The sequence below is a fragment of the Temnothorax curvispinosus genome, unplaced genomic scaffold, assembly GCF_003070985.1.
Source record: "Temnothorax curvispinosus isolate PA1 unplaced genomic scaffold, ASM307098v1 QBEX01015018.1, whole genome shotgun sequence".
NCBI lineage: Eukaryota > Metazoa > Arthropoda > Insecta > Hymenoptera > Formicidae > Temnothorax > Temnothorax curvispinosus.
Window position 1 is genome coordinate 17,631 of NW_020224798.1, and position 26,716 is coordinate 44,346.

The 26,716-nt window shown below is 38.8% G+C and overlaps 1 protein-coding gene across 1 annotated transcript; it reads left to right on the top strand.

Moving 5' to 3' along the window:
* The first annotated feature begins 7,196 nt into the window (after nucleotides 1-7,196).
* Nucleotides 7,197-19,339, top strand: LOC112465221 (uncharacterized protein C1orf194). Its single transcript, XM_025032687.1, has 4 exons — nucleotides 7,197-7,265; nucleotides 16,489-16,706; nucleotides 16,809-16,949; nucleotides 17,033-19,339. Exons 2-4 carry the CDS (start codon nucleotides 16,500-16,502, stop codon nucleotides 17,270-17,272), a joined length of 588 nt encoding a protein of 195 aa, XP_024888455.1. The 5' UTR covers nucleotides 7,197-7,265; nucleotides 16,489-16,499; the 3' UTR covers nucleotides 17,273-19,339.
* The last annotated feature ends 7,377 nt before the right edge of the window (nucleotides 19,340-26,716 follow it).

Consider the following 26,716-nt stretch of genomic DNA (forward strand, 5'->3'; position numbering starts at 1 on the left):
TATACTAACGTAAGGCCGGAACTGTTGCAATTTTTTCTTAAGTGTTGCAACGTCAAGAGAAAACTGTAAAATACGAAAAATCGACTGTACCTCAAAAGGCCCAAGGTGTCCGCAGTAGATCAAAATCACATTTTAAGCTCATTTATATTAACATTAAATTATTTTGGAGCAATATTTATTGTACAATTAAAATAAAAAGTAATAAAATATCTTTGTAATAACATTGTATGTGCATAATAAATTAATCTCATTAATAATTATATATAATTGACGCGTATGTAATTAAGCTGATATCTCAGAAGTGTCTAAACGTCGTTCAGTTGGCATAAGGAAAAACAGTCATAAAGATGCAACGGTATTTTGTGGATAAAAAATAAAATGATAGTCTCTCTCATACTTTCGATAACCCTTATCCGCGGTGCATGATAACTTTCAGCCTGAACACAATTAATATCATCTACTCTACACTATTCTTTTATATCGCGCACTTTTTTCACGTCTGCACTTGTATCTTCACGTCACGCCTTGACCCAAAGCATCGATAGCGAATCCATCCGGCGATTATGCGCGAGCAACGACCAATAAATTCCAGAAATTTTCGAGTAATAACCGACGAATTTTAGAATAAACCAACTATGGCAATTTGTGGCAGTTATAAATATACGATATACCGTTTATTTACGCGACGATTAATATTAAACTTCCTTGTGAATGTTGTTCTTTATCGAGACTTTCAACTTCTGTAAGAATGAAGTACCAGAGTAATTGAAGATATAACTTCTCAAGAAGATCACTTGTAGAACAAAATTAATTTAATAAATAAATTAGAGATATTTTAACTTGAAAAATGAAAATAATTCATTCAAATAAGTCATTCTTTTATTTGACAAATAATAAGGATCTAAACTTCTAAACGAATATCGATACGAATGATAAAATCAAAACTAATAAACGTAATTTCATTAATTTATCATATTCTTCTTTCTTTCATTTTTAAGCAATATTGCTTTATAAATATACGCTTACTAATTTTATCGCAGAATATTTTTCTTTATATACGTTAATCAGAGGCAGATGTAGGTCAATCGAATTCCTTGGAAGCCTTGGATTCACATTGAAATGGAAAGTTGGCAGAATTTAACCGTTCCGTATACCCAATGTAATTATTCCGAGAATGTTCGTCCACGTAAACGATGACCATACAAATTCCGGAGAGCCGAGGGACCCCCCTTTCCTCCTTGATTTACCCCCCTTATTCGAATCGCTCGTGTCCACTTCGATCAAAGTAGGTTACGATTCTTGCAGTTTCCTCGTAAAACCCCCTACGTGCATGCTAGCACACCTACTTTTATAAGACCCACTCCGTGCCCACGTGCTTCCCCCTCGTGCAGTGTAGGCGCACGTTCGTGAGTGAATCCAGTGTGACGAGTCAGCACTGGCCAGGATTTCGACATAAATCCTGAGGTATTCCCTGATGTGGCTACCGCTAATCGGCCACAGCTACTTCGCGTCATCGTCACTTCGATTGTCCTTGATGTTTAAATATAATTGTGAATACGAAGATTGTATATTTTCTTCTCCTATCGTTATTTCACCCTTACGGTTACCCTCTGGTATACGACAAACCAGGGATTTCTTTAAATAATTTTCGTACTTTTATTTAGAATAGTTTTTAAAACAAAAATGTATTTTTTTGGTGAAAGAATTAAATGTTCCATCCTTAACCTGATTACTTGCGATACTAGTAAACTAAAATTTTAACAAGTAACCTACATATTTCTTCCAAGATGTTTTGTAGCAAAAATAGAAATTAGTATGATTAAAACCGATGTAAATGATTACTTCATTACATCGTCATCATCTAGCGCTAATTCTATATACATCTTATTTTTCCCCACTTGCCCATTTAGAATTTACTCAGATTTTACTTGAAAAATATGTATGTCAGATATATAAGTATATCTGATCTTCGTCTTCGCGAAGTGGAGCAAAGCGTAAATACCGTAAATGTATGTAACCGCTAGTCGTGTAGGTAAGTAGCGCGCACATTATCTAACAAACCGCGGCTTACGCGAGAGCGAGCACACGAGAGCCGGGCGCTTCGCGATGAAAGGGAAATTCTGCCTTTTGCCCCGCTTCGCGAGATCACGATGCGGTTCCGGTCGTTGATCCTAAGTATTCTCCCGCCCGTAGTAGAGCCCGAGCGATCAGCTGCAGTTTACCCTCCCCGCGTGTGCCCGTCCAACGCGGCGCGGTACGGCGCGGCCGCGCGTTGCTGCTACTACTACTCTCGGCTTCACCGCTCACCTTCACCTCGTCTCTTACTCAACGATTGTGCGCGGGCCCTCGAGTCTCTCTACCCCCGTTGCGTAATCGCCGCGCACAATCATTACCGAGTCGAATCGTCACTCGAGCGGAATAAGTGCGCAGAGAGCCGAAGCCGGTGCGTTACGAGCGTACCGTCGTCGGGTGCGAAGTTCACGATGGTCAAAATGAACGCTCGCCATTTGGAGCGGACAACAAGATTTCGAGCTGCTCAATTGAAAGTTTCTTTTAATGTTCGACGTTATTTAGGCAACAGAATACCTACAAGTTTTTTATCGCCAGTTGTAATGGAGGTATCTTTGTGCGTTCAGAACGTTCGAGAAAATATCGCTTAGAGTCTTAGAGAACTTTCTTTTTTCAAATGACGAAAAAGATGCCGCAATATGAAGAATAGAAAACTAGCACGTACCAGCTAGACACGTGCGTGCACGATAAGATTCAGTTAAAGTACTTTAAGCGCATAAAATTAGCGCTAATATTAGCGTTTAAGTATCTAATTCGTACAGTCTGAAATACTTCGTCCTGTGACAAATTATCACGCGAAACGAAGCATGTTGAAAATATTTCACGTGACAGCAAACTTTACACTATCTCCCGATTATCGACTTAAAAAATAGCTCTTCCTGTTGTTTGCAATTTTCGAAAATTGCATACGCCGCGTGTTTGCTCGCTTATGCGACTCAGGGTTAAGATCGTGTCGATACCGGAAAGCAACGTCGGCGTCGTGCGCTTATCGGGGCTCGTTTAAGTGCCAACTGTCAAGGACCCGGCCTTATCATTTTTCCGCGTGTTAGGCGGCTCATTAGGCTCGCTCGTTCCGACAGAAAATATCAGTGTTTTCACGTTCTCGACTTTTTTCGCGTGTTTCCACCGCTGTCGCCGTCGACGGCGACAGTCACGTCCTTGCGCGGAGTGAACGTTGAACCCTGGCGACGAGAAACAGCCAGCACAGCCTCTCGACATCTCGCGTTTCCCGTGAATCATCCGTCGCTCGTGTATGCAGAGTCGGTATCTAAAACCGATTGCTGTTTATTCGTTCCGGGTCTCGATAAAATAACAAAATAAGGCGAAACACGCGCGCTATAATGACAGAGAAATATTCTTTGTAATTTTTCCCTGAAATTCCTTGAAGCTGATTTGAAATTCATTTGAAGTAATAGTAGAAGTGAGTAAGTGAGAGAGAGAGAGAGAGAGAGAGAGAGAGAGAGAGAGAGAGAGAGAGAATCATCTCATTAATCTGTCAAACTCTTCTTCTTTGATATAAAAATAAATGTGCACGCAAAGTCATGAATTAATATGAGATAAATATTTTATACTTAAACCCCTCTTGAAGAAATATTATCGCGTTATATTGTATTCCGTTGTTTTGTATCTTAGATTTGAAGAAGCTGATGCTGACACACGAGTGACTGTAACCCTATCAACGTAGTTTTGAGTCTTGAGTCAACCTACGCAAGAGAAGTGTTGATCTCTCACGCAAAAAAAAGCAGCAAGGGGTTGGGATTTTAACGTGACAAAAGTACTGTGATGTACAAAAACATGTTTTGATCGTGGCCTACATGGTATCAATATCATCAAACGCTTTCTCATTTGCTCTCCGCGCGATGCCATATTATGTTTTTCTTTGAGGGGTCACGACATCCCCTTAAATAACATACGCTCAAAGATGCGCGCTCTTCATTATTTTTATTATCTTTCCGTTTGCTTGTATTTAATTCTCAACCATCAGAATTAATATGGTAATGTGTAATACATAGAAAAATATTTCTATACATACATGTTTCTTTAATATATACATAAGAACGCGTTTCTCTCTAATAAATAAATAAAGGAAAGATAGCTACATATATGTAAGTTATAAAAAAACAAAAAAGCAAATTTTAGTAATGCATTGACTTATAAGTTGCCTATAACTGCAATAATTAATATTAGATTCAATTACTCTTAAAAAAAAAGAGAAAAAATGATTTTCCTTTTCTAATACATTATTTTTATATAGACAGATTTATGAAATTAGACAAATTTCGACGGAAAAAATACAAGCCCTACAGAGAACGGCGAACAGTTCACCAAAGTTAGTAACGTCTAGCTGTCGATGTAATGTTGGTCTAAGCATGTAAATTTAGCTAAACAAAACGGTTTTTAGACTCTCCATTATATATGGCACAAATTCGCGACCCAGCAAAATAAATCACACGTCAAAACGAATCGTTCAACTCAATATCGCCGGATTTGATTAACGCACGTGAAAAAACGAAAAAGCGATCGATGAATCGGCAGATAATTTTTTTTATTTATGAACGCTCTCGAATTATCGAAATCTCGCATACGTGGTACCTATCGACCCCGTTGCGACCCTCGAAATCCGATAAAATATCTGATTTATCGAGCATTTTATAGTTGGAACATTGTATCTCTGGGGATTCCACGATATCTTTTCAATTTAACGTGATTATATATAATTAATGCGAGATATCTTTCAATTAAATAATCAACAAGATTAATCGTGACGATAATTGCTTCATTAGAATCTGAATATTTCAACGTGCATCTGTTGACAAAACTGATCAAAATGTCGATAGTTTAAACTATCTAAAATGAGGGTATATATAGAAAAAAAATTATCACTCTTTGAATAATAAGTCACACTAATAATTGATTTTTAAAAGTTAAATACTTATATAAAAATATTTATAAAAATAGATTATTATTAAAAATTATTAACTAAAACCCCAAAAAAAGGGTTATAAAATATTATTTTGACATAAAAAATCAAATAAATCCTCTTTAAGTCTTATTTTTATTATCGGAAAAGAAATTTCTTAAAAAAAAGTTAAATTTATATTATTTATATTTATTTAAAAAATTTTTTATTTTTTTCCTTATAAAATTTTTATTAATTTCTTCGTTTTTAATAAATAGTTCAGAAATCTAACAATTTATCGATACGTCCTAACATTCGACAATGATGACGATAATGAGGAAAACGTGACGGGGCGCCTTATAGTTATCGTTATCAGCGCGTTCTCTGCTGACAAACATCGGTTAGTTGCCCCGCGTGAAAATACATACAATTGTTATCGTGGCGTACAAGAATAACGACGTTTATGGGTGGTACGATGGCAGCGTCGACCAATGAAATCCGTCGTCGTGGTGCCTTACCCCCGTACACGTGACCCCCGTACACAAGCCGCTACTACGTCATTATCACGACTGACCCCGCAGGGGCAAAATAATACGTGATATTTAATAACGTGTTGCGGCCGAAACATGCCAACATATTTTTTTGTGCACGCGCTATCGAAATGTGACGTGCCCTCGTGGGCCGATTATCTCGACGTGTCGTAAATCACCCGATACGTGGACCGCCAGCTTCGCCTCCACGTGGCACGGCGACTTAGGGATGATTAAAATACTTGCGATTTATATGACCCAGATCACGCGTCAAATATAATTAATGTTAATTTTTATAAACTGGATATGACTAAAGAGATAAAGATTCGACAAAAATACATAAATTTATCGCTGAGTATTCGTAAATCACAAATTTTTTATCTATCTGAGTATTTCATGTTTTTTTATAAGTTTGAATACGAATAAAAATATCAATCGGATGTAAGTAGATTTATAGCTGAACATGAATTCAGGAATATCAAAATTAAAAATACTTGTATGATACTGTAAATATTTCTAGGTAAACGCTATATTAACTAATATTTTAGTTAAAGATAGATAGAACTCACCGACTGAACAAAGTTCCGAAAAGAAGTTTCTTTAAATCATTGGGGAGCTGAAACATCAAAAGAAATCAGATATTAAAATAAAACAATGATACACGCAATTAAATGTTCTACTAATTTTTAATGATTTAACACATTTTATACTATTGAGAATGATTTAAAATAAAAGTAAAAATGTCCTGAATACAGATACCGCCATCATACAAGACTGCTTTGAAATGATTCGAACACCAAAGGGGCGAAGCCGATAAAGTTGAAATCATTTATAAACTCTGCTTGATAATATGTATATTTTTAGTAATAAATAGATAAAATAATAAACAATTTTGTTAAAAAAATGTATGGTAACATTAATCTCTTCCTTCTTAATAAATTTCAAATAGAGAATATAATGCATTACAAAATAAAGTAACATAAAAATAAAAAAATTTTTGCAATATGTAATTGTTTCAATTGGATATTATTTTGTAATTTTATAGAATATTGCTACTCTCTAAATCTGAATCATTGACTATTCAGAGAGTATACTAGTTTAAAGAGTATACTAATTAAATACTATTTACATTTTAATATTTTCTCAGCATTCTCATATCTAAATTCAATAATTTGTAATCCAAATAATTTTTGTATTTATTACATATTCTTTCTGTTATAAAAAATATTTAATAATTTTCATCAATATAAAGTATTAAATCTGTTTCTTCATGTATGCGTTGTGATACCAACAGTTGGTCATGTCAATATCATCTGGTATATCTAGACTCCAAGAATCAACTTTGATACACAATGAATACTTATCTACCATTTTAGATTCGTAACAATATATTGCCAATATATGAAATCACGCTCCATTCTGAATACCTGATACTTTCAAGTTACCGATTGAGTACAAGCACCGAGTCACGGTACTTCAAGCATTCTCAGACAGATAAGTTCAACATACTCGCGTTCTGGATTTAAATGTTATCTACTGCAGTTCTCTTTGAGTCACCGGAGTCATGAAAGTGGCGAAAAGATGGAGCATGGAAGGATATTTCAAGGCTCTTTATCAAAGTAATATCGACATAACTCTACGTCCGTATAACGTAAATGTTTCCGCTCGTTACCAAGGAAACTATTCTTTCGAGCATTTTCAGTGTGTTTCGTGCAGAACAAGTCGTGGCACACAAACGTCAAAAATTATCTTTCTCGCTTGCAAAGGTAAAATTTATAACTTTTCACTATAGCTCAATATCTCGTTTTTTCGCGAAACAAATAATCAACTTTCCGGTTTCATCGTTATTAGGTAACAAAACTAAAATTATTTATCATCAATTTTTAAAACATTCACATAAATTTTTCTTGATTTTACTTAATTTAAAAATTGGGAAATAACGTGTATATAATATTCTGAAACTAAAACTGACGGAAAATTTTTACAGCAAACAATTATACTATATATATTTTCTCTTGTATATGTGTGTCGTGTGTTTATGTGTGTTTACGTGTGTTTTAAAACTACGTAAAGCTATAAAGCTAAACAAAGAAATTCATGATTAGTATATAAGTTGACTCAGGCTTATGTAGTACTTCTTAACAATAACATTGTTCTCTTAAATCTAATTTTTCATTTTTTGAAAGCAAAACAGAAATCTAAAATTCTTGCAAAAGTTATGTCTTACCTATCCGACAAGTTAATTTTCACGCCAAACCAAAAGCTCTGTTTTTATTGTACGCCATCGCGAGAAAATTTAGCGATTGACGCACTTTTCGATTTGCATGCGTCATCAAATAGCATCATTACATGGCAGAGCCAAAAGCGAATTTATCGGCAACGATCGTATTCCTTATCGCGACTGCCGCGGGCATACAAGTCCCACAGGTGAAATGATCAAAGTTCGCTAGGTGCCATGCCACTCGTGCCTGTCCTCGTCAATTTACACGTAATATGTCACGTAGAAGGTACGGAATTGCTGCGGGGCGTCTTTGATCTTGTAGCTCACCCGCGGCCCCTTCGAACCCCGCCGTGCCCCTGTCCACCTTCCGAAAACCTACCCTTCGAGTCACGCGCCACGTATGCGCCAAGGCGGGGGTGGCGAAATCCAATTTTATTATTTGGACGCTTAGACGCAGCCGAATTACACGATTCTACGCGTAACGCGAAAATTTGCCCTTTCGAGCGTATTACGAATAAGATACAAAATATTCTTGCTCCTTGCAAAAAAATCTCAATTTGTATATCGAATGCTCTTCTTATTCGTACAATGCTTCGTACAAAGAAAAGTAGAACATGTATTCTTTACAGTTAAAAATAATTATTTAACCATGCAAATATAATTATAGTATACATTTTATACTTTTTATTATTGATATATATTTATATTTCTTTTAATTTCTTATATCCAAAATAAATGATTTATATGCGTGTTTATATCTTTTTAGGTATTTACTTCGACAAAAACATACGTATAGTATTTATTTTATTTGTATTTTTTAATTCACGTTTGTTGCATATATTTTTTAGAATTTTCTCGACTACAGTATTGTTTTTTATCTAAAGAAAAATATGTTAAATACAGAAAAAAGAATAGTAAAAAATATTGTGGAAGAGCTAGCTTGTATATTGAGATCGCACATCTTCTCATACTTTTGCATTAACGAATTCAAGATTCAATGAAGACTTTCAATCCTTTAACGAAAATTTGAAAATGCACTGTGTCTAAAATCTAGATAAGAGGAGCAGAGTGAAAACACGGAAAAAAATCGTAGAAGAGCGCGAGTCCGACTTACCGATTCGTACTTGCAGAGGTCATAGATCATTCTATTGTGCTAAAGGGGGTGTGTACACACATTATAACAGAAGCATAATGGCGATCGCCAATGTGTACACAACAGCGGGAACGGCGGCGACACAGAATGTGCGGTGTTTGGTCTCCATTAATTTCGGATCGACTGCAGGCCACCTATCTCTCTTTTTTTTTATGAAGCCCATATGTCTGCCGTGCGTCGCGTCCCCATTGCTCATTTGTCAGTTCGCAATCTGCCGCTCCGTTGCGATTTGATGGCGACAGTCAAAACACGCCAACATGTTTTTCAGCAAATGGCAAACGCGACGCGTTCCCCGAATCTTGAAATTTCAAGTGTCAGCGAGGGAAAAAATGGCATTTTCATCGCGCGAAATCGTGAGAGCACGTTTTTCGTTCGCTCTTTTTACATTCGTGAATTCTTCTCGCATTTATAAATCATTCCATATAATGGACTATTATAGTATATTGTATATAACTATTTTGTTCGACATGTTTGACATGTACCTATTGACATGTTACTAATCGCACAAAGAAATAAGTCTCTTAAGTACTAATTATTTCAAGTGTTTATGATAGTCACAAGATATCATAAAATACAGTACCTATATATTGTTAATTTATTCTATTCTTAAAGAGATTCTGTAGGAAGACATAGAGAACCAATAATAGTAATTGATAAATCAAATTCAAAACTGCTTCTAGACGTTTTGATTTTAACCACACGTAGTATATGTATACGAGTAACGTACATTTTCGTAAAGTAACATTCAAAATTCTCTCAATAATGAGAATAAAACGATATAACCGATATATTTCCCCTCGATATCAATAAGTCAATGAAGCATCGGACCGTATCATCATCTCGCGGGCGAGAGATCGCGTAATGTACGAACAGTGACGTAGAAAATTGCGGTGCTATTCTACGAGAAGAGCCGGGGATGGGTGTTACAGCGAAGGCAGGGTTGGCAGGAAATACCGAAAGGGCGAGAAGGGTGCGGGCATCCCCACGGCGCGTATAATATCAATGGACGATGGCTGGGTGGCGATGATCGCGTCACATTAGCAGTCGAGCGTTCTATGAGCCACTGCCACATCGCGCGACTATATATGTATAAAGACCCGGTGCATACATATACGATATATATATGTATATATGTATTATATATATGTATATATATATTGGTGGTGGCAATGTCACCCCAACGGCGCGAGGCGCCTTCAGATGTAAAATAAACGACACCTAATTATATGCGGCCCGTCTGCGTGAAAAGGGCCGGCCGACGGAAGGACCCCGCAAGTGCGTGCGAAGGTGGCCGCCTGCTTAATGGGATTACAAAATTACAATTTAGATTGATCGTCCAACACGACGATATTTATGACCTACGGAGCGGGAGTGCTCGTGCAGCTCGTGGATATTTCGATATTGTTTCCGCCGTATCGATACCTCGCTATACCGTTCAACTCCTCTCACGCCAGATAACGTCCGTAAAATTTATGACGGCTCTTTAAACGCAATTTCTTTTGTTTCACTGTGACAAAGGCAGTTTGTTTTACATCATTTTTTTATTTCAAAGTATTTCGATTAAAGATTGAAAGGCACTTTAATTATATCGTTTGTTCGCTACAATTTGCGAAAGCGTGATAAGATCCTTTCTGGTATTGATATTTTAGCTTTGATATTAAGTGGTATCGACGTTTAATACTAAACATTCCCTTTTCCTTATTAACACTTTTAATGCAGTTCAAGAGAAAGTGCAAACATCTTTTGCTACCGAATTTAATATTTTCCTGCGCATTCACGCAAAAATCTCGCTACATATAGTGACGACTTCGACATATGGATGTAGCTCGTAATATATGGAGGTGTCTGCGTGACAACGCTCGTATTTTTTTTTCCCAGCTTCGTGGGCTGCCAAGGGGGTGGCTCGCCGTGGGTGTGCCGGGCGATGATTAATTAGCGTTTGATGAATATGTATGAGAGAAAGGCGACCGCGCGACTCTGACGTATGTATACCTGCGCGCGAGCACGCGCGTATTATATGCGTATACGCTACGTTGTCGGGTACATCCCTCGCGTTACAATAACGCCCAACCCCCTTCGCATACCTCGTTTCAACCCCCGACCGCCGTCGCTCTGCGTTTCACCTCGACGGATTCTGCGAGTTCTCCGTGAGCTGTTTAACGATTCGTTCCCCATGCGAGGTAACGCCGGTTAACGTTGCGCGATGATCTACGTTGTCTCTATAAATTTACGTGAAAAAAATCACATCACCGAGAGAAAAAAAAAACGTTAGAAAATAATGTCGTTATATATCACGACGAGATTTACTATACTTCCGATTATTTAAATAATATCTATAAATCTCTATGATAATATAACAAAGACCAAGTGTGTTAGATATATCTAGATACTAATCACAGAAATATTTTTTACATTAATATATACATGTACCTTCATAATTATTTATATACAAAAATATATATTTGATATTTTTTACTATACATATAAGTACGGGAATACGTCATGCAATTATGTTAAGTGCAATATATCATATTATTTCACTCTGAAAATAATTTAGTATTCGTTGCAATTAAAAATTAGAGAGTATCGTGCTTTCTGTTACGCGTGTGTTTGAAGCGGTGGATTAAAAACTCTCTACTTCGATATGAATATTTCCGATCGAATAAGCATTCGACGGACATTCGTCGGCGAGATACGCGTTGTTTTCGCATCGGGGCGAAATATCGGGCGCGAGTGGCGGGCGGGAGGGGACCGAGGGGTTTAGATTTCGCCAAAACGCGAGGCTGAAAGGCAGCGCGGCGCGCGGATTGTTCGCGCCGCGAGGAGAACAATGCAAACAATGGCCGGGACGTAGCGCTGCGGTGAGCCCGGGCTTACGCGGCGAATACAATTACATTATGAACCCGATTACCATTTAAATGGAAACAAACGTGAAATGCTAAAATACACCGGCGAGCCCGCGCGACGCACGAAACTGCGCAAGCACCCCCCTCGATCATCGGTATGCAAATTGTGCACGAGCATTGTATACGGAATGTTCCGCACTTACCGAAAAATATTTCACGCACGGATTCTTTGATGAATGCGCAAATCAAGTTTTTCCTTAGCAATAATAATGCTCAACTAATTCCACTTTTATACAGCAAGATTATTTTTCTTTCAAGCAAAAATCCATCGCGCGATAATTTATATTAATTTATGTCAATTACCAATTATAAATTATAATTGTTCATAGCGGTCCAATTTTTTTGAACGAAAATAAACGCAATATTTCTTTTGTAATCATACTAAATCGCGCATGAAGAATAAGTTGGCTACCCGATGGGATAGATCGTAAGACAAAACGTTTAACGTGACCTATCGGCACCCCGACTCTAATTATTATGCACTTAATTTCCTAATGAAGCGCATCGAGCGAGGGTCGTGGAAAACGGCGCGCTCGTGCACTGATTTCACGGGCCACCTGTCGCACCGACGCCTCATCCGCCCTATTCGTTTTGTCGCATCGGTCACGCAGGGTGTAAGACATTATTCTACACCGAGGGTAGTGGACTGTACCGTGGAAACTAACTCTGACTTATCTGCGAAAATCATAAAAGGAAATTCTACTTTCGCTGCGATCTAATTTCTTACCAAATGTATGTCAGTCGTTTCCTTTAATATTTCTTTTTTGTATTAAAAAAAAAAAAGAATCTTATATCTTCAGAAAATAAAACATCTTTGATTTTAGAATAAAAAGCATATGCTTAAACTAGCATATGATGAACCTTCCAAATTAATACACGTAAATATCCATAATCATGCATACACATCTATATATGTGACGGGAGGAAGATGCGTCAATAAGCGATTGAAATCATCAAGTTCATGCATGATACGAGATATGTAATCACTATTGTAAAAAATTCTAATCTACAGGTTTCATAGTACATAATATGTAAAAATCAAATATTTGATTTATGACTTTTGACGGCATCTAAAAATGTTATCCTGGATTTCGAATTAATGCACGCTTATTGGGAAGTGTCGTTTGGTTGACTTACTCTTTGAATGTTTCCCGACAAAACATAATCTTTCCCGATTTTCGTCATCATCATCATCTGCCGCCGTCGTTTGAACACAATGCCAGGAAAACAACAAATATGTCAGATTGCGAGGAAACAAAGGGAAGCGCGCCGGGCGTCGGAACGCCCCTTAGACTCAATCGATTAGAAGTGTCCACCTTCTCAGGAGTGAACTGCTCGCGCCACCAGTTCAACCAATTCGATCACCTTTTTTTTCTCCCAGTTCGACACCCAATTCGATCGATCTTTCGAATGGGAGACGCCAGTCGACAACCAAGCTGGAACGACCGTGGAAAAAAATTAAGTGGGAGTAAGAGATGTTGACAAATCTCGACGACCACTCTTTCTCGACGCAGCATCATCGTGGAACAGACGGTCGTCGACAAAAAGGGGGCGACTAGGGGGGTAGGTGGATCTCTCCCTTAGATAGATAGGTAGGTGCGGTCAGTGTCACGGGGGCTCACAAAGCCTGACCGCTGGTAGGGGCATTCAAATGGTAATCGGCTCGCGCGTCTAACGTACACCGACGCGCCCTACCAAACCCAACGTTTCAAGGGGGTGCGAGAGAGCGGGCGCACCCCTCGGCACACAGCCGAGCACATTCGCACCAGAATCAAGCCAAATATTGGCAATATCATCCCCTGGCATTGTCCCTCGCCGCGACCTGCCTCCTGCCGTCGCCGTCGGTGGGAAACGATGTCCATTTGAATGCGCGATTCCATTACCGATGCCGGTATATCGGCCCGAGAATATTACCGGATTAGGATTTAAAGGGAATCTCGGCACAATCGTAGGAACTCGGTCATTTCTGCGGAATACGCCGCGTATTGCTGCAGGGTGCGGTAGTAAACACGGTAAAGTCGAAAAAGTAAAAAGACAGGTTCGCACCTTTTCTTTTTTTTTTTTGTCGCTTATAACGTCACAAGTAATTCCAACGTTAAGAAACTAAAGAATATAAAGATAGCGTAATTTGAAAAAATCTAATATATATACAAATATTATAAATATTTCATGCAATTAAACACACCATTTTTCAAATAAAATACAGTATAATATTATATGTTGAATTTTTTAATTAAATTTATTTGCATACATATCATAAAAACAAATCCCTCTTTTGTATATACATATAATGTGAATAAAATGTTATAAAAATTACGTTCTAAAATTATTTTTTTTTAATCAGCGGAACTAATGCGACTGTAATATCACAATATCGATAACGTAAGTTAATTGTTAATCTACTCTTCCGAAAATTACGGTCATTACCGCAATCACCCATCTTGCTTAATTAGCGTCATTTCGGTCGCGTACACTTGATGCGCTTATGATAGTCGGCGATAATCCGGTTCAGGTCGTTGCGCCGATTATCTCGTAAAACGCACTACCGGGATTCACCGTCCGGACGAACGGACGGACGGACGGACGGACGGATGCGTCCGTTTGACGTTCACGAACAGATCTGTGCGATTCGCGATCGCTGTTGATTCAGGGTGTGCAACGTCGCACGTGCGCCAGTGTAGACGCACGCAAAGCTCCCGCAACCCGAACTTCAGCACGCGCCACGATTACGCGATTACGCGATTACGCGTGTCGTCTCCCCATCGTACAGCCCGGGCTGACGCTCCGAAGGAGAGGTCGAACAAGCAATGACGCGGAAGATGATTCGCTCCCTCATATCATCCGCGAGGAGCGAATCTATACGCTATATATAAACCAGCATCTGCCGAGAAAAAAAAGGGGCGCCACTTTTTCGTCGTATTTGAGGTCTATTTAATAATCTATCTAATAATATCATCGTTCAATCCCAACGATATTTATGACTAACAAATGTAAGAGTGATGCATTATCCTTTGTAGCAATATCTTCAATATAATCTTCAATATAATCAAAATATCTTCAATTTTTCATTTAAAAAAAAATTTAAATTGATAAGTTTGCGTAAAATAAAAAATTGGTAATAGTTTTAATAAGATAATAAAATAATCCCTACCAACAAGTGTAGTATTATTTTTTTTTACGTGTCTTAGAATCCAAGACGCAAAGATACGTATAAAATGGCATGCGTACGTAACTGGCCGGGATTTTGCGGGGTCGCCTACGCAGCACAGCGGGAATTAAAGGACAGGCAGAAGGGAGTGATACGTACCGTCGCGCGTCGGCACGAGTCGACACGTGGCGGTAGCGCTTTATACAAACAGCATTATGCACGCTCGCGCTAACATAAATTACTACGGGTTTAATATTGGACGTCGGCGTTGGCCCCGTGGCCGACCACCTCCTGAGCAAAATACGTTAAATGCGGGAAGAGCCCGAATGCGCGCAACCGCGATTCGCGATTTCTCGGTTTACTCGACGAATTCCACCAGGATCTGATACCGAGCACGCAAATAGTAATAACTACACGTATTGTATTTCAATAAGATTATGTTTCAAACTGGTAGAGAATCGTTTTAACAAGAACCCGTAAACTAAGAAATATCTTCACTTTGAAGTAGCTTCAGATTTAGTTTCGGTGTCATTTCTCTCTGCGACTTTCTTTCTAAACTACAGCTTAGTTCAGAACTATGCATTAGTATACCTCAAACTACTACAAATCGGTTTAAACTTATTGAATTCAATTATTCCGTTTACATTTCTATATCCTTTCTAATGAAAACTCATTTCTGCCGGATATGACGTTAACCGACCGGCTGAATTCGAACAAGCGCGAAAGAAAAGGCGTATAAATGGTATTATTCGTGAAAAGCCTCGGCCGAATTTCATAGAAGATCCTTTCACGACGCGAAAGCGTCCGTGAAAGACTTCGGGAAACTTTGAGCCTAGGAAATATCCAAATACCACCGCGAAAGCGAGAACGAGCGGAAGAAACGATAAGTGGACACCCCGTGGAGAGTGATACGATGCAGGCCGTTCGCATGGGTTAAAGTCGGTTTCGTTTATGGACGAGGATCGAAATCCACGCGAGCCGCGTATCAACTCGAGTGTTGCTCTCTGCGGCGGAGTCGCGTCTTAATCCCGAAGAAACAGACTGCGAGACCGGATGCGGCCTCTTGAATCCCGAACGGATTGGCATTGTTTGCTGTAGATTTACATGAAACGAGAGAGTGTTATCGTATAAGAAGAAAACAACGCTCATATAAGAATAAAAACATAACGAACACTTCCGTTTTGATTAATTAAAAAAATATTTTGAAAAGTATGAATTAAAATATTAGAACAATGTTAAAACTGATATGAAAATAAGGCATACAGAAATAAATTCGAGATAAAAATAATAATGTACCGATTCTTTCTACTTCTTGCTTTTAATCGCAAGTAAAAAATTTTCTGGAGAAAAATTAAAAATGTGTAAAAATTTAACTTGTTAATTGAAATCTCTGAAACACATGAATTGCTAGTCGTTCTAGATCTCTTTGCATACTTCTCTCGGTAAGCTAGTCGAACGATTCACTGACAGGACTTTACTCTTAACTCGCAACAACATTAAGATTACAGCATGTTTCGATTAGAAAATTGACTCGTACATATATTTTACGATGTTGGTATAGGTCGCGCTATAATGGCCCAGGCATTCTACGTTCGAAATCCTTATCCTGTGCCGGATATCTCCCGGGAAGGAGCGTGGATATCGCGCGGACCTGTGTTGGGAGATAAAGTCTTGCCGTCGGATAGAGACTGGAACGTCAAATTGAGCGCTCACGAGCGTCTCTTCGCTCATCACACCCTGAACAGCATCCGCAGAGATCGTCGACTCGTCAGACCGCAGGTTTGATATTCGATATTGACGATATTGAAAGTAAAACTTTGTATATTGCGTCAACTTTGGTTGATACAGGCCTGCATAATACACATACACCTGCTTTTACAGGTTCCGCATGACGCCCTTGACCTAGCATTAAACAGCGTTTACGCTCACAGTCGAGACACTCTAGTTTCGAAAATGTACGTACCCATCCAGCCAGAGACGCTCGGCAGAGAAACTTGGCGTGTCTTGCGAAACGAGATTAAGGTACTTTGAATTATGCAAATGCGTCATTCAACAATATAAAATCTCAGTATGAAAAATAAACGGATATGTTTGAACATTTTTAGATTTTACCAGAACCACCTAAACCAGATAGACCGAGGCACGTGAGCGGTCATCCGGACGAGGAACTTAAATCGGTAGTTCGGGTACCTTTATCGGCGGATAAATCGAGGTGTCATAGCGGGCCAACTTTACCGCGCAGAATTCATCCGAGCAGCGTGAAATTAAATATCGAGGGTCCTCATATGGACCAATCGAATCCCGGATACAGTCGCAAAATCGACGGAACTTTTTACAGTATTTAAACACGGATTTGGACGGTGTTTGAGCGGCACGCTTGGAGAACGTTCGGATTAAACTGAAACCTGCAATTCGCCGAATGAAGCACCCGCTTTTACAAATACCATTATCGCTATTGGCATAATCTGGCGAGATTTACGTTTTGGAACACTTCGAGAAGCAGCGGATTGTCAACGTGACTGTAATGTAGACACGAAATTGATCGCATTAGAAGACTTCTGTACATCACGAAGACAGATATGATTAAATCGCGTCAATCGTCGCCATTATTTCGCAGCGTGACAAAATATCCGATTATCCTATCTATCTATGCCAATCTGATCATGTTGACAAATTTAACCAGTGGCTCACGAGCTTGCCTCGGTTATCGCGAGCAGAAATCTCCCGATTGCCGGCTCTCGCATTTTCGCCCCTTTGACAGTTCGAGGCGCAGGCGGCTCGAAGATCGGCAGGCGCGCGTGAGTCAGTGCGCACCAAGTTCTCACTGCTCGACTCGGCACGGCAGTGAGCTGAAGGGACAGAATGTCCCATTACCCGGGTAATCCTTGTTTGTAATAAACCAGCGCCCCGCTGCCAGCTCAGGGTGACAGCGGAGCCACCCTCGCCGAGGGCTCGCGCGAAGGAGGAGTCATCTCCGCACGCATATGCTCCTCATGAAATATCATTTATGTTTCTCACCCCGCGCGCAAACGTCTATCTTGCGACCCGTTTGACCCGGCTCGCAACCCTCCGACACCCTCTCTCCGCGCCGGGCAGCCGGAGTAGGCAGCACGATCCTTATACATACGTCTAATCCGACCATGATTGCCCCGCCGACCGCCTCGTCACGAAAACTCCACCTCGGCTATGAGATGTAGTACGCTACCCTTCCTCTTTCCTCTGTCTGACCCCATTCTCCTAGCTCCTTTAAAACGCTTTTTGACGAACCTCGCAACGGCGCGAGGTGATGAATTTTCACGCTCGCGCGCGTTCAACTTTCCTTCATCATTTTTGTATTAAAAGTTAACAGAATTTTTGCTCTATCATGGATGTATTACGATCTACGTCGAATTTGTTATCTGGACTTATTACAGTTTTGCGTGACACCATATGGATACGTCGTTTGTGATTGTTTCGATTAATCGTAAACTCGGTGGTCTCGATAATAGTAATTTTTCTGTGGATTATGTCGCAGAGCGTGTCTATTGACTCTATTGACGTGGATCCTTTTTCTGTCCCAGTATAATGAAGAGAGGCTATAAGGGTAGAACGATCTCAGACGGTCGTCAGGCAACGAGTGAGGTTACCAGCCAATTACTTGGCTGAACGATTTTATTTGTATTTAATTCTTATTTAATTTACTTTTTACGGTCGCGCGTGCGCATATAGTTTTTCCACTGCCATTAAGGAGATGGAAAGCTTCTTCGTCATTGCAAATTAACGACCGGTCGCGATCTATTCTGTCGAACGCAATCAACTGCATAATATAGTGTCCGACAGTAGAATTTACCCTTCATAAAAACGTCAAACTGCGTATACACAAAAATGAGCTGCTACAGCTCATTCTGTAATAAAGCTGATCAAACGGAAATCGAACCGATACGATTAGATCAAATAATTTTAAATATTTAGAAATTAATTTGGATCGGCACAGCATTATTTTTAAAGATACATTCACACAAGTAATGACTGAGCAATGATGCTACTGTATACCACATTTGAACTGATTCCGCTCTATCTATTCGATTCTTTTACGCGTACGCTTTTCCAGAAGGAAATTCTGCGTGAAAGTCGAAGCAAAGTCGCATTGATCCCTCCAGGATGAAGCTGTTATTCCACTGAACTTGTTACGTTATATTTATCAGCGCGGTGCACACTGGCACTACCCGTCGGGTTTTATCGTTCCTTTCGGATTTCGTTCTTCCACCGTCGTTTCAGCTAAATAGACAAAGCCGCAAATGACACAGCGAATAATAAGCAACGCACTAAATTAACCAGACGTCACATATGATGTAATTTCCATTTTAATCCATTGCTTCTCTAGAATTGGTAAAACACATTTTCTAATTCCATATATATTATGCATATAAAGGAATTATATGTCCGCAACTTTATATTTAACTCTTAATTTTTATAAGTTTATCTATATAATGTATACATTTATGTCAAACTTTCATTTTTGCATTTTAATATTATTCAAAATAAATTTAATATAAAATGTCAATAAAAAAACTTATGATATTCAATTAAATAGCGTGCGATCCTATAAAATTAATCCTTAGTTTATTTGCCGTTTCTCAGCCTTCACTGACGACAGAAAGAGAGGGGAAGACTTTCTAAATAGAGGCCTACGAAGGGGTGGCGATTTAAAAAACTTATTTTCTCATTTTGGTTCAATATGGTTGCACGTGCCAGCATGTAGTGTTTACTCAATGTTTTAAAATTATTTTAAAACAACTTGTCCCTAAGGAAAAAGGGGTATCTGGTGATGCGTGAGTGTCAAAGTTGATATTACGCGTCGTGTGATTTCGAATGCGGTGGGAACAAACGGGAAACGTTCGTCGTGTTATCATTTCTCGTACACGAGCTTTAAAGGATACCAACTACCAGCCGAGCAAGAGAATCAGCGTCACTGAAAATATATTTCAGGAATGCCGTTTTCGCGTCGATTTACGAAACATATGCAAATATTACTAGTTCACAGAAGTGACATTACGAATTCTTTCATCCTCTCTTTCTCTCAAAATAATTCCAAATGTTCCTACAGTATCCAATATCATAAAGATATTAATGATTTTAAAACTGTATGGAATGTACTTTTTCACATAAAAATAGAACGAAACAATTTAATGGCATTTGCCTTTTGACAATCGCCAAACTCATCGCCTTTAGTATATATACATTACTCTTAATCTCGAAATAAAAAGAATGGAATAAATTTTAGTGCCGCGCGCAGCCTCCACTTTTTCTTGATGTTCCGCGAATGGGCAGACCGAGGCGGTGAGGGAAGGAGGCGGAGGAAGGCGGATTAAAACGCGGGGCGAGAAAAGGCGTCTAAACGATGGTGGAAGGTCAAGCCTGAGATTACGACAGACCCGTGCGACGTTTGCTCGTTAATTAGGGAGTTCTAATTATAGTAAATGCGTGAGCCCCGGACGCAGTGGTGGCGCGGAGAGATCGTGCCACGGCGGAAGCTCCGGGGATCAAAATGCAACCCTCCGCGAACGAGCCAAGATTACCTTCGAGGGTCCTCGGGCGCTTCCCTCGCTAAGGCTCGACCCACAACCTGCGCGACGACGACCGTTCTCCGCATTTCCCTTCTGCCTCTGCTCAATCTATTCACCGCCCCCCTCCCCCCTCGCGTCTCCTCAGCCATGCTCTCAGATATCACCTAAAATAACAACGTCCTAGGAGCGCGCCCGGGCGGATAGATTTTACTGCTGGTGGTGTATAACAAATGGATTAGTATTTCAGTAGATGTCTAATCCCCTCTCATTGCGGCTCCGGAGATTATTTCGATTATCCGGACCTGATTTTAGTTAATTAACGCGCTCTCTCCCCCGCCTACTTCGAAGACCAGGTCCGATCTTCTCGTTAAATCTTCCTTAAATTTATCTTTGATCGTCACATTTGATTGCAATTACTATCAAATATAATTTACACGCCTATTAAAGATAATATATCTTTTTATATGACGAGTAATTAATTGTGAATAAATATGAATGTCATGAAACTAAAACTGGACCACACATTATTAGCTTATTTTTATACAATTACATTTGTTTCCACGTGCATGTTGTATAAGTTTAGAACAAAATATTAAGATATAATTTTGATATAATTTATATAATAATGCGCTGTGTGTGTGTGTGGACTTCTTTACGAAGATCAAGATTAATCCCACTTAATAAAATCATTTGATATGAATGCAAGAACGAGAATGCAAGGTGCACAGACGAGAAATTAGATTATAAGTATACTTTTACGAGACTGCCGATTATTTATCCAGAATTTCGAGATTGTCTGTCGTAGGGCGATCGCACCCACTTATAGCCGCGAAAAGGGCAAATATCGGTGTAGAATCCGCGAGAGTGAGAAACGTGACGGGACGACAGCACACAACGGCGGTATACATGTACGCCGATACGATCCCCGGCGCCGTCGACACGTGGGAACGCGGACACGCGTCCTCGTCGCCCCTATGTGCGTGCCCCGACGTGCCGCAACTCCGAGGGTTGTTTCTGCCATCTCGACTCTCTCGAATATTCGCGACACATCTCCGATCATGCAAATTGTTAGTGAGAGGCTGCAGCTACGATCAATTACAACAATAAATCGCGATATTTTATATAAAACCGGCTTCGCTCAAACGATTTATAGTACAACATATATACACTATAGGGGTATTCAAATAAGTTAAAGTTTAACGGTTTGACAGGTTATGTCGGGTTAAAGTCGAGTAAAAAGTTAATTTTTAAACTTTTAACCCAAAGATTAATGTGATAGGTTAATGAGTCACTTATGTATTTTGCATAACCTTAAAGAGTAGCGCGCCCAAAGTTAATTAATTAACTTTTTACTCGACTTTAACCCGACATAACCTGTCGGGTTAAACCAGTAAACTTTAACTTATTTGAATACCCCTTATGTTAATATTAAACGAATATGCGATAAAAATACGTAGAAGTAAAATGTTTTATCTTATTCTAATATATTATTTTAATCGATTTTTAAATTTATTTGTATCACTTTAATTTAAATATTTTGTACCTATAAAACATTTTTGGACGTTTTGCTAAATCTACGAGTATTTTCAATATAGTAGGGATTCGTACGCGCGAATAAAATCGCGAGGTATTTCGTTTCCAACCGCCGCAGTGAGAAACGCGTTTCGACGGAGATTGCCGCCATCCCCTGCGCGTTTTCACCCCTAAAGGTTTCCCTACGGTCGCCGGCGGGGAGCGCACGTCGCGTCGACTCACAGACGTGGAAAATCTGACGGATGCGAATACGCGACGCGTATAACATATCTATAGGTCGCACACGTATGGCATTCGGAGAGGCGGACAAGTAACAATTACCGTAGTCGCGAGGGTAACTGACGTACGTCAAGGTCGTCAAAGTGAGCCCACTTCTTATCAAACGATTACGGTTAATGATACGTGGCATAGGAGGATCAAAGGTTAATTAAGAATCGGCTGCTAAAACAGATTCGGCGAATAAGAAACGAGACATAATGAAAATGTATAAGAATAAGACGTAATAATAAAAAATTAAAAAAGACTGTTGCTCAAACTTCAAACTTTATTAATTTTTATGATAAACATTTAAAAAAAATAATATCTCTACTGTCGGATAATAAGCAAATTCAATTCGTTAAAATTTTTTTAATGCAAATATAAATCGTTGATTATTATTTTATATTAAAAGCTAAAAATGTAATTTAATTTTTATTACTTTGAAATCGTAAATGTGTCTTCTTTTAACTCGATGAGATGCATGGGGCTTGTAGAGATTAATCTTTTTATTTACTTTTACTTATGTTTCACAGCTTGAATCTATCACCTTATTATCATCACTAATATTATCTTTCAAAATAAATGTGATTATTTAAAACCAATTTTTTTTTATCCAGCTGTTAACTTTAATGTTTATAAATTGTTTAACAATAAGTGTATTCTAAACTGTTCCAATATATTGCATGAGAATTTAATATCATGATAGATTAATCATACGCTCATGACTGCCTGCCTCGTCTACTTCAGAATGGAAGACGAAATAGATGCTTTCTTTTTATCTTTTATAATCTTATCATTATAATCGTTGTCATCTGACTCGCGGTTATTGAAAGTGCAGGAAAGAACGTCATTTCGTACATCTGTGTGTCGTAACTATTTAGCATTTATTGTATCTTATTGGTAGAATATAATTTTATCTATATGCGTCCACAACAAAATCCAAAAAATCCTAAATAAAAAGTGAAATATAGGATCTCTTAGACCACTTAAGATATCCTCTATTATACTTGGCTCAAATTAATATGTTAGAAAAGAATATGATAATTGATCTCCAATGTTGAAATATAAATTTAATTATTAACCTACCTACCTATTTAATTATTAACAATACAAAATAAAAGAATTCAATGATAAAAATTAGTTAAAAATAATCTGAGGTAATAATACCTTATAATAATACCTTATTTTCTATTTAAAAAAAATTTAGACACGGTTAGCGAAAAAATTTGCGGAACAGAGAAATTATGAAAATTTCGGTGGCGTAACATCCATCATAACGTGATCATCTAGCGGACCATCATTTATAATGACACATACAAATATCACGGAAACTAGCCGGCCGAAAACAAGATAAAGATAAAAAAAAGTTACGGCGCCGTAGAATTTACCTAAAACGCCGAGTGTTTGGAAGTCGCCGAGAGGATTGCTCGCGTTTAATCGTTTCTCGTATTTACGTTAACCCAAGAGAGACGATAGTGTCGGGAGGGGTTCGTTTGCTCGTGCCGAACAACAGACGATAAGGTTTTATGAGCCGTCAGTCATAGACGAGACGAGCCGCCGCGCCGCGCGTCGTTCAACTCGCAGTGAATCGCTCGCGTCACGTCGCCGAATGTGTCGGTGCAGGTTCGCCACCGAAGTCGTTGCAAAAATAAAAGCCAATCAGAGAACGATCGTTGCTCGATTACGAAAGGGGCCACCTCAAATTCCCACCAAACGACAGTTTTATTGCCCGGAGAATTACGAGTATTCTTCCCATTGTAAATGCAACATTTATTAAATGATAATTTTTCACAAAAAGCAAATTTGCCCTGCCCCAAATTGTCTCAAAATTACCAAAATAGCTTTGTTTTTTGAGAGAAACAATCGTCTATAGCAACGGATCGCGAATATTAAGTATATCACTTTTTGACGTATATACGCGATATCAAAATCTCCCTCAATATAACAAAGTTGCCAAGGCCATGTGCTGTCAAGAGAATTAATTATCTAAATATATAGACACCGCAAACGGATCGTGAATAGCCGTATTTTGACCGTATGTGCGATATCAATATCTCTCACATTCAACCTATAAAGTATTTATAACGTTTTAGATTATTTAAAATACTGAGAGACTTCAAAATTCTGGATATTCCATCATCGTTGTACCAAATATATTACTATTTTTTTACATTAATTTGCGTCGTTCGTAGTAGAATTAACAAAAATGTTCACCCCATGATATGGAAATTAAGAAAGAAAGAAATTCAGAAAAAATGAGATTACTCCGATAGACGGTATACTTTCGGAATGATATCAGTATGATATCGATATATGATTTCGGTATGATGTTGTAACGCTCAGGTTCTAGAAAACGCCTAAATAGATCGTCTAAATAGGTCTTAACGATTCTATCGAGTACGCGCAACATCTTCGAGCAATTACGTCAGTTGCCAATAGCGGTGGCTTGATTTTGATAAATGAGACCGAGGGTGGTCCCGACGCTCGCGGAAGTTTAAGGAACCGATGGTATGGTTCGCATGGAGGAACCGCGGGAGGAAACCGAGCGTGAGACTCTTCTTTTCGGTAGGATGCCGGCAAAAGGTGCGGGGCTGCGCGTCGAGAGGGGGTGACGTCGGACGGGGGTGTCGTTCATCATTTCATTGCCGGGGCGAACGAGAATATTCATAGACTGCCGCCACCCCTGCACCCTTGCAGCGTCGGAATGACAGAGAGATGCAAAGAGAGAAGTAAAAAAAAAAAAGGAACGGGCGAGCGATGTAGAAGGAGAGAAAGAGAATGGAAAGGGCCGTGATATATGAGCGCGTAGTAGAGCACGTGGCTCGTTTCACACCTTCTTACAATCTTTGTTCCTACTGTCTTCGTGGAAAGAACTTATCTTTATGTCAGTCCTTGAACGTATACTCGCGTCGCACGAACGGAGCACGCGGCCACACACGACATAATATTCGAAAAAATGTTGCATTTATTGTTGTATTTTGAACATAGAATTTATTTAATGATAAATTTCACAAAGTATCTATTATATCTCGAATGACATTTTAACACAAGCCATTACTCATATTAATGAATAAAAATATTCCAATTTTATTAAAAGTGTTGCAGTTTTCAAAGTTTCTATGCTATCAACACATTGTACTTAATTTTCTGCAATTTTTCGACTATCTAATTAAAGTGTATATAATTTTAAAAGAACAAAGTGAGATTTGATCCTAACTATAATAATTATAATTTCGGCCGTTTGAGAATTAACTCCGACTGTGCGACACGATTACCTGGAGCGTCAGAAAATTCAAGCGCGAGCTCTTAGCTTTTAAGGTATTTATAGGAACATTATCATTCGCGCAGATAGGAGGGGGATAATTATTTTAGGCAGGCGCTGCTTAATCCGGGCCACGGTGGGAAAATAATTTGCGATATCACCTAAGCCATTATAAGTTATGCGGAGCTTCAGGCCAAATGAATTTTCCGCGGGTAGACGTACAATGCTTTTCCAGTCATTATTATCTACATGAGAGATTAGCCGTGGTTCGCGGCAAAACTCCGTTTCCAAAGTCGCCTAAAATCCTGTAATGATATATTATTGAGGCACCCTATACGCTTGTTCGTGAAGTCTCGCGTAGAGATCTGTAGAAGAAGTAATAAACGTTTTCCGACCGTCGACCGAGTGGTAAATCGAGCAGGGACAAAATTCGGAAGCGCGACTTAAAGAAATATCGTTATGCATGGCCGTTTGCAACGACTAATTTTAAACAACTCTAAATATCACGACTTAATATCAACGCTGATTACTGATTGTGTCTACTACAATTAATATCAAATCTGAATTGCGTAATTGGTGTTTTGCAAGCGATGCACGATAACATATAACTCAGACTGTAAATTATTATGAACATCTATCATTTTTAACCTCAATCCTGTGTATTTGAGAGAAAACACTTTTTAAAGATCAAAATACAAAATTGGATCATATTGGTTTATCAATTTCTCCGAATAATTTTTATCTGGTATAAAAATCACATCTATAATTAGCTTCGTGTTTATTACTGCATTAATTTCCCCCCCCCTCTCTCTCTCTCTCTTTCTCTCTGTTTTTAAGATAAAATATATCTCAAAATGAAAGTATTTGGATTAATCAATTTTGAAGATAAACAGTCAAAACAAATTAATTGTATCAGAATCACATACAAGAAGATTCGCTTAAGGGTCAGTATGATATATAGAGTAGGGGTTTTTTCCAGCTGAATTTCAAGCAAGTACGGGACACTTCGTGATATTCCTCGTGAACATCGAGCTGTAAATTGAGAACGATGCAACGGTGATGTTCATTGGTCGCTTCACCTGTCGCTTGCACTTCACCTCACGTCCGGCATCCGGCGACGTGGAGCTGTCCGGCCGCGGGCCGTACCTGGCGCGTTTACTGAAAACAATGCTATAGATGTGTCTATCCGG